The sequence below is a fragment of the Taudactylus pleione genome, unplaced genomic scaffold, assembly GCF_031769625.1.
Source record: "Taudactylus pleione unplaced genomic scaffold, aTauple2 ptg000560l, whole genome shotgun sequence".
Lineage (NCBI taxonomy): Eukaryota > Metazoa > Chordata > Amphibia > Anura > Myobatrachidae > Taudactylus > Taudactylus pleione.
In genome coordinates, this window is record NW_028284962.1 from 2,157,962 (window position 1) to 2,170,949 (window position 12,988).

At 44.3% G+C, this 12,988-nt stretch overlaps 1 protein-coding gene across 3 annotated transcripts in view; it reads left to right on the top strand.

Annotated features, from left to right (window-relative positions):
- The first annotated feature begins 6,199 nt into the window (after positions 1–6,199).
- The window catches only part of HMG20B (high mobility group 20B), a 58,607-nt gene continuing 51,818 nt past the window's right edge, over positions 6,200–12,988 (top strand). For 2 of the 3 annotated variants that reach the window (XM_088452957.1, XM_088452958.1), the window contains exons 1-6: positions 6,200–6,300; positions 6,591–6,648; positions 6,744–6,852; positions 7,040–7,243; positions 8,413–8,533; positions 12,842–12,894. In XM_088452957.1, the coding sequence (XP_088309083.1) occupies positions 6,614–6,648; positions 6,744–6,852; positions 7,040–7,243; positions 8,413–8,533; positions 12,842–12,894 (522 nt within the window). In that variant the 5' untranslated portion in view covers positions 6,200–6,300; positions 6,591–6,613. Of the gene's footprint in view, positions 6,337–6,590; positions 6,649–6,743; positions 6,853–7,039; positions 7,244–8,412; positions 8,534–12,841; positions 12,895–12,988 lie in introns of all 3 variants that reach the window. The other variant, XM_088452959.1, reaches the window with a different exon arrangement.

The window sequence follows — 12,988 nt, forward strand, 5'->3', positions numbered from 1 at the left end:
AGAGCCGCTCGTAAGCAGCCGCTCGTTCGCTCCGAGCGATGTTCGCACATCTGCGCATGCGTATGGGTTGTAATGTGCATGCGCCAACCAGTCGGAAATCGTGTGCTCGCAAAATAGCGAATGCCTCCTAATTTGAGTGACAGGATGAGGCGTTTGTGGGTGGTAACAGGGGAAGGTGCTTGAAAACGGGGAGTGGAGATCCGAACGCAGGCGTGCCAAACGGTCAAAACGGGCATTTTAAGGGTGTGCATAATTAACAAAGCAGCGTCATCGACCACGTCACTTGGTTGTCTTTTAGCCTGAACTGCTCGCATGATTGCGGTAGGAAAATGCTACCACAAGAATAGCGAGCAGTTCATACGCCTTTCGATGTACTCGATTAATCTAACAGCGGAGATGACGTATGATGCGAGCGGCCAGGGGGCGTCTTTACAAAATAGCGAGCGCATGTTTCGTTCGCTCGTTCAGACATAGAGGCGTCAACAGACCGCAAACAGCGAGCGCTCAATTTAAATAGCCAGCCCCTTTTTCAGAACGACCGTCCGCAAATAGCGTCCGGCTCTGAATCAGGCCCCCTGTGCAGTCACGTAAAGAAATCAACAGTTCTACTGCTACTAATAATGCTGGCCTTCTGAGGTTTACATACTGTACATCTCAATGCATACTTGTGCCCATGTCAGTTTGCCTTTTTCCACTTGGAAATACTTTCTTTTATCTTAGCTCTCTTGCCCAGCCTCACTTCCTTTATCTGCTTACAGTCTACATTTATCTGCTAACAGGCACAGAAACAGACAAATCTGCACTTTTCTTACTATGGTGGTGCCCTGGGGCGGCTTAGCTGGGCCGGTTTTGGGGGGTCCTGCGCTCTGAATTTGAACCTTAGTATGTTAGGGACCTACCCGAAAGAGGTTACCTGGATATGGTGGGTAGGCCCATAACCTTCGCCATGATAATGCTAAAAACCTCTATTGATTGCAAAATTTTATTGCATTTATATATATATTATTAATAATTTGGAGTTGTGCACCTGAGATTTGTCTGTTTCTGTGCCTGCAATTAGTCTCATCAGGTAGCACCTCCCATTACATATATAGTCAGGTTGTGCAGTCCAGAAATCTTTTCCATTTATCTGCTTACAGTCTACATTATAATTCAAATTTTGCACACATTTGATCCCCACTTTTAATCCACTCAATAACAAACTTGTTAATCTGCATACATATTTACCAACATTGTTCTTTCACTTGTATTTCTACAAATCTCTTGCGTTCATATTTCATTTATATTTCCAATTTTCAACCCTCTAGTTTACGTAACACCATGACTAGGTTTTCTTCAACTCCCTCCTTCACTCAGTTTCTACCTAATCCTCTGTTCGAAATCGGTATGGAATCCCGGCTGCTGATCTGTCGGCAGTTCGATTACCGGCAGCCCGACAGATCAGCAGAGCCCAGCAGCGGAAGCCCGACAGCGCTGGAAATCCTGATCGTCCCTAAGGTAAGTATAAACTAACCTAACCCAGTAACCCTCATTAGGGCTGCCTAACACTAACCGCCCCCTTCCCCGCTGCCTAAACCTAAGTCCCCCAGGGGGTTGCCTAACCCTAACCTCCCCCCGTGGGAGCCTATCCCTCCCTCCCCCTAGCCTAACCCTCCCAGGGGGGGGGTGCCTAACCCTAAGTCCCCCCCGGGTGCCCTAAACCTAACCATCCCCCCCGCAGCTGTCCGCTCGCGGTGCCCGGCATCCCTTCAATCAGGATGCCGGGCGCCGGTGTCGGGTAAATGACAGGCGTCTAGATATAGACGCCGGTCATTTATCCCATGCCGGGATAAAGCAGCCGAGAAGCCGGCTGTCGGTATTAAGGCAGCCGGTTTCCCAACTGCATACCCTCTGTTTAGCCCCCTACTTCCACCTTTATCCTTTCCCCCTTATCTCATCCACCTCCTCCTCTCCCATTACTCCACTTTCATCCTGTTCTACCACCCTTTTGTCCTACTACCCCACAACTAATCCCTCCTCCTACTCTCCTCTCCCTATCACTTCACCCCACTGCCATCCACATCTCCCTCCCTGCACACCTCCTACAGGTTCCCTTTCTAGTTCAGGTGCCCGCACCATCACTAACCTCTTTTCGTATCGGTCCCCCAAATTAATCTTACCTCCACATTACAGCAACCCGGATAATCTTATTCACATCTCCCCCACAAACGCTATCTCTCTATCCTGTACCCTCTGGAATGCCAGGTCAGTCTGTAATAAACTGGTCCCCACTCATGACCTTTTCATCTCCAACTCTCTACATTTCCTAGACATTACTGAAACCTGGATTTCACCCTCTGATACCACTCTCTCTCCTCTGGGGGCCTCACCTTCTCCCACACCCCCCGGCCTGGGGGACGCTATGGGGGGTGGTGTTGGGGTCCTTCTCTCCGCCAATTACTCCTACCAGCTAATACCCTCTGAACCATCCCTTACATTCCCCACATTTGAGGTTCATGCTATTAGTCTCTTCCAACCAGTAAACCTCAGAGTAGCTGTCATTTACCGTCCCCCTGGCTCTCCCTCCAAATTCCTTGATAACTTTGCTTCCTGGCTCCGTCACTTTCTCTCCTCAGATCTTCCCTCCATTATCCAGGGTGATTTTAATATTCCTATTGACATTCCCACAGAATCCTCTGCCGCTAAACTCCTTACTCTCACCTCTTCCTTTGGTCTCGCCCAATGGACCTCATCATCCTCCCATGTGAGTGGGCACTCACTTGACCTGGTCTTTACTCACTGTTGTGATATCTCTGATTACTCCAATTCCCCCTCTCTGACCATCACCTTCTCTCTTTTAACTTATCCCTCTCTCCTTCCCCTCCGTTACCTCCTAAGGCTACCATTACTAAGCGTAACATTGAGGCTATTGACACTGTTGCTTTTTCCTCTCTGCTGGACTCGCTTCTTTCACCTATCCCTTCTCTCTCTTGTACTGAACAAGCCACTTCCTTGTACAATGCCTCCCTTACTTCTGCTCTTGACTCTGTTGCTCCGGCAATAACTACTCACCCTCGCAGATCCACACCACAACCCTGGCATTCCAAATGCACCAGATACCTGCAGAAGTGTTCAAGAATTGCTGAGCGCCAGTGGAGGAAATCGCACTCTATGGCAGACTTCCTCCATTTCAAATTTATTCTTTCATCCTATAGTGCTGCCGTCCCTCTCCAAACAATCATATTTCAAAAACCTCATCTCCTCCCAGTCCGCAAACCCCCGACGTCTCTTTGCCACTTTCAACTCCCACTCTCTGCCCCTGACTTTGCCACCTACTTTACATCTAAAATTGACTCCATACGTGAGGACATCTTATCCCATCAGACCCCCAGCACTCCTGCCCCTCCCTTTCCTGACCACCTCTGCCCTTCTGTCTCACCAACTCTGACATCCTTCTCCCCTGTTTCTGGAGAGGAAGTCATGGCCCTCCCCTCCTTCCACCTCCCCCCTTGACCCTATCCCTTCCCGTCTCCTCTGCTGCCTGTTCCCATCTTGCCCACCTCCTCAATCTCTCCCTATCATCTGGCACTGTCCCTTCTGCATTCAAACATGCCCTTGTCTCCCCCATTCTTAAAAACCTACCCTGGATCCTAACATACTCTCCAACTACCGACCCATCTCTCTACTCCCTTTTGCTTCCAAACTCCTTGAGCCTTATTGTTTACAACCGCCTTACCACCTTTCTTTCTTCCCACTCACTCCTTGACTCATTTCAATCTGGCTTCTGTTCTCTCCACTCCACTGAAACTGCCCTCACAAAAGTCAGCAATGACCTCCTTGCTGTCAAATCCAAGGACCACTACCTCTCTGCTCATTCTCCTTGACCTCTTTGCTGCATTTGACACTGTAGACCACCCTATCCTCCTGCAAATCCTTCACTCTCCTGTTTTCCGTGGCATTGCCCTCTCCTGGCTGTCCTCCTACCTCTCTGATCGTTCCTTCTCTGTCTCCTCTCAGGACTCCTCTTCCCCCCCACTTCCACTAACGGTAGGAGTTCCCCAAGGTTCTGTTCTTGGACCCCTCCTTTTCTCCCTATATACGTCCTCTCTAGGTGAACTCATTAACTCTTTTGACCTCCAATCTCATCTCTATGCTGATGATACTCAAATTTACCTTTCCACCCCTGACCTCTCCCCCTTGCTTCTTACCTGTATCTTCAACTGTCTCTCTGCTATCTCTTCATGGATGTCCCAGCGCTTTCTTAAACTTAACACGTCTAGGACTGAGCTGATCATCTTCCCACCCTCTTCCATTACCTCACTTCCCACAATTTCTTTATCTATTGATGGCACAACTATCTCCTCTATCCCCAAAGTGCGCGGTCTTGGAGGTATTCTAGACTCCTCCCTCTCCTTTAATTCACACATTCAGCACCTCTCGCAGTCCTGCCACTTCCACCTAAAACATATTTCCAGAATTAGACCCTTCCTCACCCAGGATGCCACTAAAACCCTCATCCACTCACTGGTGATCTCCAGATTGGACTACTGTAACCCTCTCCTAGCTGGCCTCCCACCTCTCTCACTACAATCGGTCCTCAATGCTGCTGCTCGACTCATCTTTCTCTCCAGACGTTCTACATCTGCTTCCCCTCTTCTTCAAGCCCTACACTGGCTCCCCTTCAGATGCCAATTCAAGGTTCTTACACTTGCCTACAAAGCCCTCACTAAATCCTCCCCCCCATACATTTCTGACCTTCTCCCCTTCACACTCCCGCCCGTCCACTTCGCTCAACAAATGCATGCCGCCTCTCTTGCCAACTGATTACTTCCTCCCACTCCCGCCTCCAAGATTTTGACCGTGCTGCTCTCTACCTTTGGAACTGTCTCCCTCTCAGACTCTCCACCTCACTGCATATCTTCAAACGGGCTCTTAAGACCCACTACTTCATCAAGGCCTTCCAGCTCTCATCCTAACACACATAATACACTCTCCTCCCCATCTTCCCCTTCTGTGTCACGTCTGTCTGCCCCTCCCCTTCAGAATGTAAGCTCTCATGAGCAGGGACCTCTTCCCTCATGTGCTTCTCCTTACACTTTCTTCTACTCCTTACTCCTCATAAGGGCACCTAACATGTCTCTGCCAACTCCCTGCTGCTTATTGTGTTTTAATCACTATTGCAGCAATGTATATAATGTCCTTCACTGTACTGTAAGTTACTGGTTTGTTTTTTGTTCACTTATTAGTTTTATGTACTATGTAAGGCGCTGCGGAACACTTGTGGCGCCATATAAATAAAGGATAATAATAATAAATGACCCTGATAAACTTGTTCCTGAGATCCTGGGTAATTCATTTACATATATATATTGATTTCTTAATATTCCTCTATATATGGTGATATTGATATACACTCTGTTACAGTGCCCCTTAAAGTTGTGCCCCTGTAGTTGTGCCCCATAAAGTAGTGCCCCCCCCCCCCCCCTACTTACCTGATCCATCATAGCCGTTGTCCGGGCTGTCGATCCTGCTAGCCTCCGATCACTGCAGAGGCCAGCGTTCAGTTGCAGTGGGGAAGCAACAGCCCTCGGTCCCTCTGGACATCATCGGTGCCTGGAGATTGCGCTCCACTGGAACCGCCCTCCCTATGCCCATGACTGTACATTATATAAAACCAATAAACCATGCCACTGGTTAAATAATTGGACTGTTCATAGTTGGAAGGAATCCACTGGTGTGTACAGAAGCTCTGCTATATCGCCAAACCTGTACACACATTTCTTAAAGAAACTTTTGTGATTTACATTTTTACTCATTATGGGTAACAGTTGGCTAAACACAGATGCATTTTCTAACAGCAGCCCGGATACTGCCCAATTGCTTTTCGGATGCATTTTTTTTTTTTTAACAGCAGCCAGATACTGCCTAATTGCATTTTGGACACAATTTTTATTTTTAACAACGGCCAAATACCGCCCAACTTGCTGTTTGGACATAGATAACCAGACTTGTTGGCTGCACTGATACTGCCCCACTAACTGGCTACACAGAAGGTCCAGTAAGAAACATTCGGTCGCGTCAGTGGCTAAAAAAAAGCAGAGAGCACGCAGGCAGAACGCTCTCGCGTCTTTCCTTTTATACTGGGGATGGGGATATTATCCTCCGCCCTCAAGCCTGACCCCCTCCCCCCGACCGGTGACGCGAGTAACATGTCGTGCGGCGCTGACGTTTCATAGCGCGACCTTCAGCGCGTCACAGGGCCGGGCGGGGTCAGAGTGGAGGAGGGCTGGACCGTCCCAGAAATAACAACACTGAATAAAGGTTTGTGTGTTAAAGCAAAGAAAATCTCTACTATAGGTAATATATTCTCACTTTGTTGTAGTACGTGGACCTTAATGCTAAATTACTCCTACATGATGAAACAATGATGTAGAATGAGGGTGTCATGCCAGGGAAAGAGTACTCTGCATACATTATCTAATGGAAACGCAATACTATGTAGAGCATTCCTTGGATATGTGTAATATCCATGCCACTAAACTGATGTGCCATTTGAATTTTTTTTTATTGAACTCTGATCATGTTTGTCTTTTGTTTTTTTCTGACAAAAGGTTACAGCAGATATCCATAGACCATGTCCCAAACCACTAAGCATCTGACTGGAGTATTGTGAGTGGACACTATATAATTTACACTTCTAACTTTATTTAAAACTTTTCAATTGACGATTCTTATGCACAAATGTGGTTAATTCTCTGTTTTAGACATCCAGTTGCCAAAACACACAGTGGCAATTTTTTGGTTGCAGTCAAACAGGAGAAAGTTGAAGTGCCCAGAACAAGTGGCGAGAAGAACACAGCCCATGAGGAAGAGGTAAAATGCTTGTGCCTTTCTGTAACTATTTTGTAATTTTTTATGTTTAAAACTATAATATAATGTGAAGCTCTAATTTCTTATGCATAGCACTGACAATGGTACATGTTAGTAAGGTATTGGTGTATGCAACTAAACATGTTTTAAAGTGAACAGCATTAAAATACCACATTTTCTTTCAATTTAGCCAGTAAAGAAGAGAGGATGGCCCAAAGGAAAGAAAAGAAAAAAAATCCTACCCAATGGACCTAAAGCCCCTGTTACTGGTTATGTGCGGTTTCTGAATGAGCGCAGGGAGCAGATTCGGTCACAGCATCCTGACCTACCTTTCCCGGAGATCACCAAGATGTTGGGGGCTGAATGGAGCACTTTGGCAGCTCCTGAAAAGCAGGTCTTGTTGATTACAATCTAATCTGCAATAAATTGGAAGTCCTTTTTAAAGTTGAAATTCAGCCATAGAAAAAAATCGTTACTAAGTGTATTTTTATTGCCCTCCTAACAGGGCTTAGAAATATACATATGCGGGAAGGTACACCTCTAGCGGTGGTCAGCTAAACCAAAGTCAGTGATTTATCCATTTAGGTCAAATATTAGCAGCCATATATGGCATTTATGTCACCTGCTTCTCTGTGTAAAGCTGGGTACACACTAAATGATGTATTGTACGATATATCGTTCGGATCGGACCGTTATATCATACACATCGTATAATGTGTGCGCCCAATGGTCATTCATTGCATCTGCCCATGTGCTCTGCACGGCAGAAGGGACAATGCAATTAATCACAAGGTGCAGTCACATGCAGCAAGTAATGGTACATTGCGCCGTCATACGCCAGATTGTGTGGTGTGTGTACTACGGGCACGATGTATCATTACAACACATCACTGGGTCGCGCCATCGTATGGTTTGTACCCAACTGAAGTTGCTTTCAGAATACACAAGTGTGCATATATGCTGGTGAGGACCACTGTGTAACAAATTAGATCAGTAACTATGAGTACAGGTCAGCAAGCAAGCCAAAGCTGAAACAGGTCTTTAAAAAATAAAGTTGTGCATTATTTCAGAAAAATAATCAACCAATCGGAAAGTAACACAGCTTTATATTACACTGGTTTATTTTGCTGGAGAAATATAATCTATTTTATTTGTTATTAGAATTGATTCTTGTGTTTCTTGGCTATGATAAAGAAAAGCTTCCTGGTACGAGGATGTAAAGTGTTTGTTCGGGGCTTGATTTCCTATTCAGTATATTCTAGAAACCTTTTTCAGAGATATGTATTGCTTCTAATGACCATAAGAAGTATTACAGCATTATGTCTGTACTATTGCAGTACTACTCATTGGACACTGTGCATTACAGTATAGCTGGTTTAAACATTTATTTGATATATGCTTTGATATGACATTGGTGATTTTCACATCTCTTTGAACTCCAGACTGATTTATACAGACGTATAGCTTTTGTTTCATGAACTTCATGCCTTGGTTTGGAATCTTGTAAATGATGAACACCTATTTAAGATATACTGTAATATAGAGTCTAATATTTGCATTCAGAGGTATTTGGATGACGCAGAGAGGGACAAACAGCAGTACATGAAGGAGCTAAGAGAGTACCAGCAGTCTGAGGCCTACAAGATGTGTGCTGAGAAGATACAGGAGAAAAAGATAAAAAAAGGTAAACCCTCTTCCTCTTTATAAAATAAAATAAATGAAGTTGAAAATATAATATGTTTCTTTTGCTATTTTTGTTATTTTACATTTGTGAAATGCATGATTTCTATTATGCTGGGTACACCACCCAGCGGCCAGCCGATCGTCCGCCCATATACTGACCAAGCGATTTTTGCTAAGCACATACACTTGCCCATCGGACGCTCAATATGTCTGGCCGGCCCAGTTGTGATGTCAGTGTCGGCAGTTCCTGCGGCCAGTGCCTGGGTCGATAAATACCGTCAGATGTGTACGATATGTCTGCAAGATATATCGCACCTGCCGTGCTGCGCGGGCGACGCGATATCTGTGAACAACTTATTTCAGATATATTGTGTGTACACACAAGCCAACACACTTAAAGTTCTATCGTTGTACAAACGATATATCGCATAGTGTGTACCCAGCATTACAGTATTGATAGGAAAATGCTTTTTTATCAGTTTTAATATTTATGTATTGCATAACATTAGCTATTGCTGATTGATTGTCATGTCAATGCCTTGGAAATATCACTATAGCATTCCCGCTAGACTGTGGCCAGGGCAGGGCGCTGTGGGTGACGGCAGGGAGCTTGTGCGTGCACCTCCAAGTTGTCACACTGGGGGGCATGCCCAGCACTTATGGAGGTGCTGGGCTTCTCACCAAGCTCTCCCCTCACGGTGAATAAATGCCATGCGTATGCGCACTGCGTCTATTCACCCGGCGGTGATCATTCACCGCAACTATTCCAAGGCTCAGGGCAAGCTGTTTTAGCGGGGCACCGCTCATAAGGCAGGGCGCATTTTGTCTTAAAATCAGGCAGAGCAAGGCGCACCGCTAAAACAGCCTAGTGGGAATACTCAAGTCAACACTTGATTGGCCTGACATCGCAACTGTACAGGTATTTAAATGTACCCACCAGTAGAGCTGGCATTCACCACCGGGTCTCTGCAGGTCACCCGTACACACTAGCAGATGTATCCGCCATCTGCTGTGCTGCATAGCCAATGCAATATGTCAGACGTATCAGGTGTACACACCTGCCAACTTGTTTGTAATATATCTGCCGTTGTGTACCCAGCTTATCTTTGCCAATTTGAACACACTCCAAGCTTTGATAAATACCTCCCCCCTTCCCCTGATCTCTGCCAGTCATAGCCGGTATAAAAATTTAATTGTTTTATGGAATGAAGGTGGGCATATGCCTTTTGGCCAGCCAGAAACGCTTTAAAAATTCTTGCTCTAGGCTACACAGTTTTAGCTGATATCATGGTCTCACTCCACAAAATTAAATCTTGTTTTTGCACTAATCTGCATGTTTAGTGACAAGTACTCTATATTTGGCAAGTAATTCCTTTCTTCTCCCAACTCTACTAATCCACTATTTAATATTACTATTTTAGAGGGGTTGTGTCGGGGTAGTGGTAATGCATGACCATGGGAAGTAGTCAGAAAGCTTTAAAACCCCATGAACAGGCAAATATTAAGTGGATTTTGCAATTCAATTGCATGTACTACAATTTTGCACTAGTTTTTCTCTCTAATGGATTTTATTTTTAATTCCACATGCAAATAAATGTAATAAAATATTCTAATAATAATTTGTGACATTAAATACTTAGAAGAAAACTTTACCAAGATTGTGATTAATGATACTCAGAACAGTATGTGCTCAATCAATTTATTGGCCCATCACAAGTGCATGTAAAACTGGGTACACACTAGACGATATTTTGAACAATTTGCTGTTTACGGACAGATCAGAACAGCAAATCGGTCTAATGCGTACGCACTATTGCGTGCTTCCGCGGGTCGCCCATCGCATCTTCAGATCTGCCGTACATGCAGACCACTCTGAAGGCGACCCCATGCATTTGGATGCGACGGAGAAACAACATATCGGCCGTTCACCAGATCGCGTGGTGTGTCCAGATCATACTATATGTCGTTCTGTCACATTTGCCGTTGGCTGAGTACACAGGTCGTCTAGTGTGTACCCAGCTTAAGGGAGGGGTTAAGATTTTGATTAGGCTTCTGATTACCCCCATGTAGTGAGCATTCAAATTATACACAACTGAAGAAAAGACAGCGGCACTCTTGAGTCTGAATCGGGTGAGTATATTGTTAAATCCTGATACCAACGTTTCAGGTCTACATTGCCCTTTTGTCAAGGTAACCGTTACCTTGACAAAAGGGCAATGTATCCCTGAAACATTGGTATCGGGATTTAACAATATACTCACCTGATTCATACTCCGAGTGCCGCTGTCTTTTTATTTCTACAGTTGTCTTATCTGCAGAAGGCATCGGAGCAGCTGTAAATATTGCAAGAGGAGTGCCAAACGAACAGTGCTGGTAGATATATATTACACACTAAGGATTATTCAACAAGCTTATCTGTCTATTGTCTTCTAAAAATTTGGGGATTGCAATGAACTCCAACACTTTTTAGGCCAGAGGTTCCCAAACTTGGTCCTCAAGGCACCCTAATGGTTCAGGTGTTAAGTATATCTTTGGGTGAGCACAGATGGTTAAATCAAAAGACTGAGGTACTAATTAAGGGGTCTATTTACTAAGCAGTGTTAGGAGACAGAGTGAAAAGTGATAAAAAAGTGATAAGGTGCCAGCCAATCAGCTCCCAACTGTAATTTTTCAAACACAGCCACAGAGATGACAGTTGGGAGCTGATTGGCTGGCATCTTATCACTTTTCACTCTGTCTCCTAACACTGCTTAGTAAATAGACCACACAGTCACCTGTGCCCAAGCATGTTATCCTTAAAACCTGGACCGTAAGGGCCTTGAGGATCTAGTTTGGGAACTTCTGGCCTAAAGTGTTGTATTTCTCTACAGTCCCCAACATTTTGAATTACACAGATTCTGTGGTTGACTAAATTCAAGCCATGATTTCAACTGCTATTGATTAGCCGCATAACCTATGTAACTCATGCCGGTTTAAAGGGATATTATGGCAAGCCTAGCTATACGTCACAATTGAAAGTAACCTGTATTCATTGTTTAGTGTTGTCGAAACATGAGAACTAAAGTACAGTCAGTGCCTTGTAGAAGGGTGTGGTATAATGGATCGACAGTAATTAGATAAACAATCAATAGGTCGATATCAGTTGGTTGACAAACAATAGTTTGACAAGGTCAACTGGCAAATGGTCGATAGTGCAGAGGGTAGACAGGTTCAAATGGTTGACACACATTGCCGACACAAAATGGTCAACACATGTTTTGTGGGTTATTGTTTTTTTTTTATTTAATCCTAACCCTCCCCCTAGTGCCTGTGCCTAACCCCAACCTTAATAATGTTGAAAAACCATAAAAAAGTAAACTATTCTAACCCTGTCAACCTTCTGCACTGTCGACCTTTTGACCAGGTCGACCTATTGCCTATCGACCATGTGGTGTCGATCTATTGACCTTCAATCTATTTACTGTCGATATTCCATCCAGATACCATTGTAGAAAGTATTAATACAGATGCCTACAATGTGTACCATTATTTTATTATTTTTATTCCTCAAGATCTCACCATCCCTCCTCTGTCAGGACTGCATTGTTCCAATGTTTCAGCAAAAACGCCTTTGCAAGTCAGTCACCTGGAAGAACTTTAAATGAATCCACCGCTTAAAGCAACATGACTGCTAGTCGGAGAGCAGAGCAGTTGGCTGATCAAGACTTTGATTGTTTTGCACTGAACAGTGGATTCATTCAAATGTCTCCAGGGTGTAAAATCCAGGATTATAACCATTTTCTGCCGAGGCAGGGGGGAGTTTCTCAGCGGCTTTCTGAAATGTTACAAATGGGAATCCGTTGGTTTTTCCATTTAAGGAAGGGGATTAATGTCTGAGAGAAAAAAAAAGGCTACTTGAAATGCAGTGACCTCCAGTCATGTGTACACTGAATTTGAAAATATGTTGTGCTGATGTGTAACCTTTTAGTAAGTTAACAGTATTATATAGCAGTGTTTCCTAAACTCATTCCTCAGGAAGCACTAACAGTGCATGGTTTTCATTTTTCCTAGCTAGTGTACAGGTGTAATCATCACTGGCTAACACATTTTAAAAGATCCACAGGTGGAACAAAATATTTTACTTGTGATTCTGTGAGGAGACCTGGGAAACATGCACTGTTAGTGCTCCCTGAGGAATTAGTTTAGGAAACACTGTTATATACAGTAGTATTGTCTTAATAACATTAACAACCAATTAATGTATTTTAATAGGTTTTAGGCCATCAAAGTTTGGATTTATTAATGTTCTGTATCCTTTTCCATTCCACAGAAGAAACTGGTGCATCAGCTGTTAGTACTTTGTTGAATGGACACATGCAAAAGGTTGGTGACATAATGGTCTTGTTTAGCAGGTTTGCTGGAATATGCCAACAATTAAGTTTTCTGTCCGTTTCCGCTTTAATTTCTTGCTTTGATG